Source organism: Zingiber officinale, chromosome 7A (assembly GCF_018446385.1).
Source record: "Zingiber officinale cultivar Zhangliang chromosome 7A, Zo_v1.1, whole genome shotgun sequence".
In the NCBI taxonomy this organism is placed as follows: Eukaryota; Viridiplantae; Streptophyta; class Magnoliopsida; order Zingiberales; family Zingiberaceae; genus Zingiber; species Zingiber officinale.
In genome coordinates, this window is record NC_055998.1 from 1,207,306 (window position 1) to 1,210,289 (window position 2,984).

Consider the following 2,984-nt stretch of genomic DNA (forward strand, 5'->3'; position numbering starts at 1 on the left):
TTCTACTTTTAGTCTTTTCTCTATGTTTCTGGGGAAAAAGTACCTGATTTGAGCGTCAGAGGACCTGACCTGGGGACTTTTTCCCTGGTTTCTGGTCTCTAACAACTCGTGGGGCTCGTCTGAGTGTGCGCAGAGTCTCTGCTTCATTGTCTCCTTCACCACCCCCGTCATCCGCTCGTGTGAGCTCTCCCGAAGGATGCCAGATCGACCCGGCTTCGCAACAACTTTTCGTCAAGACCAACGACTTCTCGGCTCGTCTTCATCCGACTCAGCTTCCGGACGGGATCATACAACTTGTATAATTTAATCAACCCTTCCTTGATAATGTTGCTTGCTGATATTATGAATATAATTCCATGTCAAATTCATCAACACGGACTTGCGTTGATACTACATAGTATTTTATGCATTGACATCTCTCCTGTTTTTTTTTTCTTTTTTTTTTTTGTTTTGTTTTGTTTTTTATCACAAACCAGACGACCGAGAAAAAAAAACACTTCAGAACTGAAATTAAATGAGCGTTTCAAAAGCTTAATTAGATACGAGGAATTAGGCCTCCACCATATCTACGTATCTATCTACTTGTATAGAGTACAATAAACAACGAACGCAATGTTGGATCAGAATAAATATACATAAAGAGACAGATCATCTCCAAGGTTATATTAATGGACTCATGATCAATCAAACTCCTCATCTAAATCATCATTCCATTAGGTCTTCCACATTCTTTTCTTTTTTTTCATTATTCCTAACAGTAGTACTAACTCTCCTGGTATGCATATATTCACTGAGATCCTTACAGGCTAAGAAAGAAACCCTACAATATGTAATATAAAAGGTGCAACTAAAGCGACGATCATCGATCTTAATTTCTCCCTCTCTACCCTCCACCTCCGGCCTCCTGGGGGGAATTTCTTGCTTCCCACCATCTTCATCTTTCGTCTTCAAAAGGAAAGAAAAACTTATTGGAAAGAAAGAAAGAAAGAAGAAGAAGAAGCAAACATGGTTTTTCCCTCAGTTCCGGTGTATCTTGATCCACACAACTGGAATCAGGTGAGTGGTATTGGCAACTTCTTCTTTCTTTTGAGCTTCTTCGTCAAAAAAAAGAGAGAACATGATAATATTCACATCTTTTTCCTTATCCCTCTTGAATATTCCCCTTTCTTCTATAATTGCTTTAACTTGATATCTCTTTTCATTCCGTGCTCAGCCGCAACAATCTTTTCCGATCCCAGTAGCCGGAGGCGGAGGAGCCGGTTGCGGTGAGGTTGCTCCACTCATCCACGGGCTAGCCGCGGTGACAAGGCCACCGGACGCTGCCGGCATGGCCGCCTCCTCCGCCGCTCCGGGCACTGCAGGAAGACCGATATCCATGTCGGAGCGGGCCAGGCTGGCGAAGATCCCGCAACCGGAGCAGCCGCTCAAGTGCCCGCGCTGCGATTCTCCTAACACCAAGTTCTGCTACTACAACAACTACTCGCTTTCGCAGCCGCGCCACTTCTGCAAGACCTGCCGCCGCTACTGGACCCGCGGCGGCGCCCTCCGCAGCGTCCCCGTCGGCGGCGGATTCCGCCGCAACAAGCGGAGCAATAAGTCCGCGGGTGGGAGCTCCTCCAAGTCGACCGAGGACCGCCAGGCCGGCGTCGGCGCGTCGTCCTCGTCCTCCACCGCCACAGGCGGTGGTACCGCCGGCGGCGGCATCTCTCCTGGCATACCCCAACCCGGCCAGTTCCCTTTCCTGGCCTCCATGCCCGCCACTTTGGCCGACTACGGGGCCGCAAATAATCTCGCCCTGAACTTCGGGATTCTGACGATGGATCCCGCGGCGGCGGAGTATCAGGTGGGGGGCAACTCGAGCATCGGACTGGAACAGTGGCGGCTGCCGCAGATCCAGCAGCTCCCCTTCTTGGGAGGAGCCTTAATGGAGCCACCGGTGCAACCGGTCATGTCCGGTCTGTATCATTTCTCCGGAGACGCTAGACAGGTTGTCGACGCAAAGGCTGTCTCAGGCTCTTCACTGATCACGCAACTTTCTTCGGTGAAGATGGAAGATCACAGCGACCGGCTAGGGCTCAACTTGCCAAGGCAATATTTAGGCCTCTCAGGAAACGGTCAATACAATAATTGGACTGGCAGCGGCGCCGGCGGTGAAGACGGCGGCGCTACTAGCGGTAGCAGTTGGGCTATGACGGATCTCTCAGTCTTCAACTCATCCTCCTCGGGTAACAACGTCTTGTCAAGTCACGAGAATCTTGTTTAATTATGATCTCATGTCTTCCCTTCGAGAAGATCGTAGCCAATTAATGGTAGCTAGGTCAGTTTTTATCTCATCTTGGATCCATATATATAGGAATTAATTGTGTTTGTTGTTTTATTTCGTATATTTTTCCTAAATTGATCATGTTTCAATGTGATAGATCAATTAATTAAGTTCATGAACTCATGAAGGTTTGTGTTATATGAGCTTGGCAATGAACTATATAGTGTGCTTCATTTTTAATTAGTAACTATAACGTATAGTACGTGATTAGCTTGCTCGGAGTCCCCTCGGGGTGGTACGATGGTTAAAATATGGGATGTTGTCACATGAGGTCTTGGGGTCGAAACTCGGCGTGACCGAGCATATATAACCTAGCTTCCTCATGTCTTGGTCATTTTCACTAATGGCTAGTAGTCACCCGTGATTTACCTCCTCCGTGTTGACCTAGGGACGGATTGACGGGGGCGCTAGGGGCGAACGAATCACCTTTTGTCACATGATTAGCTTGCTCGGAGAACTATTTAGCTTATATGAGTTTAGTGATTTGCTATGAGATGCACATATGTCATGATTCATAAGTATTCCTATCTTGAAGGTTGAGAAGCAGTACAGAGAAATCAAATTAAAGGGTGCAAAGAGTGGCAGCAGTCAAAATTAAGAACATGGAGATCATGCATCTCTACGTTACCTTTAGATTTCTAGAACTTTGGAGCCTATCCAT

At 47.3% G+C, this 2,984-nt stretch overlaps 1 protein-coding gene across 1 annotated transcript; it reads left to right on the forward strand.

The window, feature by feature from the left end:
* The first annotated feature begins 795 nt into the window (after positions 1–795).
* Positions 796–2,482, forward strand: LOC122000685 (dof zinc finger protein DOF2.4-like). The gene is made up of 2 exons (XM_042555102.1): positions 796–1,056; positions 1,214–2,482. The coding sequence occupies exons 1-2, from the start codon at positions 1,006–1,008 to the stop codon at positions 2,261–2,263; spliced, it is 1,101 nt and encodes a 366-aa protein (XP_042411036.1). The 5' UTR covers positions 796–1,005; the 3' UTR covers positions 2,264–2,482.
* The last annotated feature ends 502 nt before the right edge of the window (positions 2,483–2,984 follow it).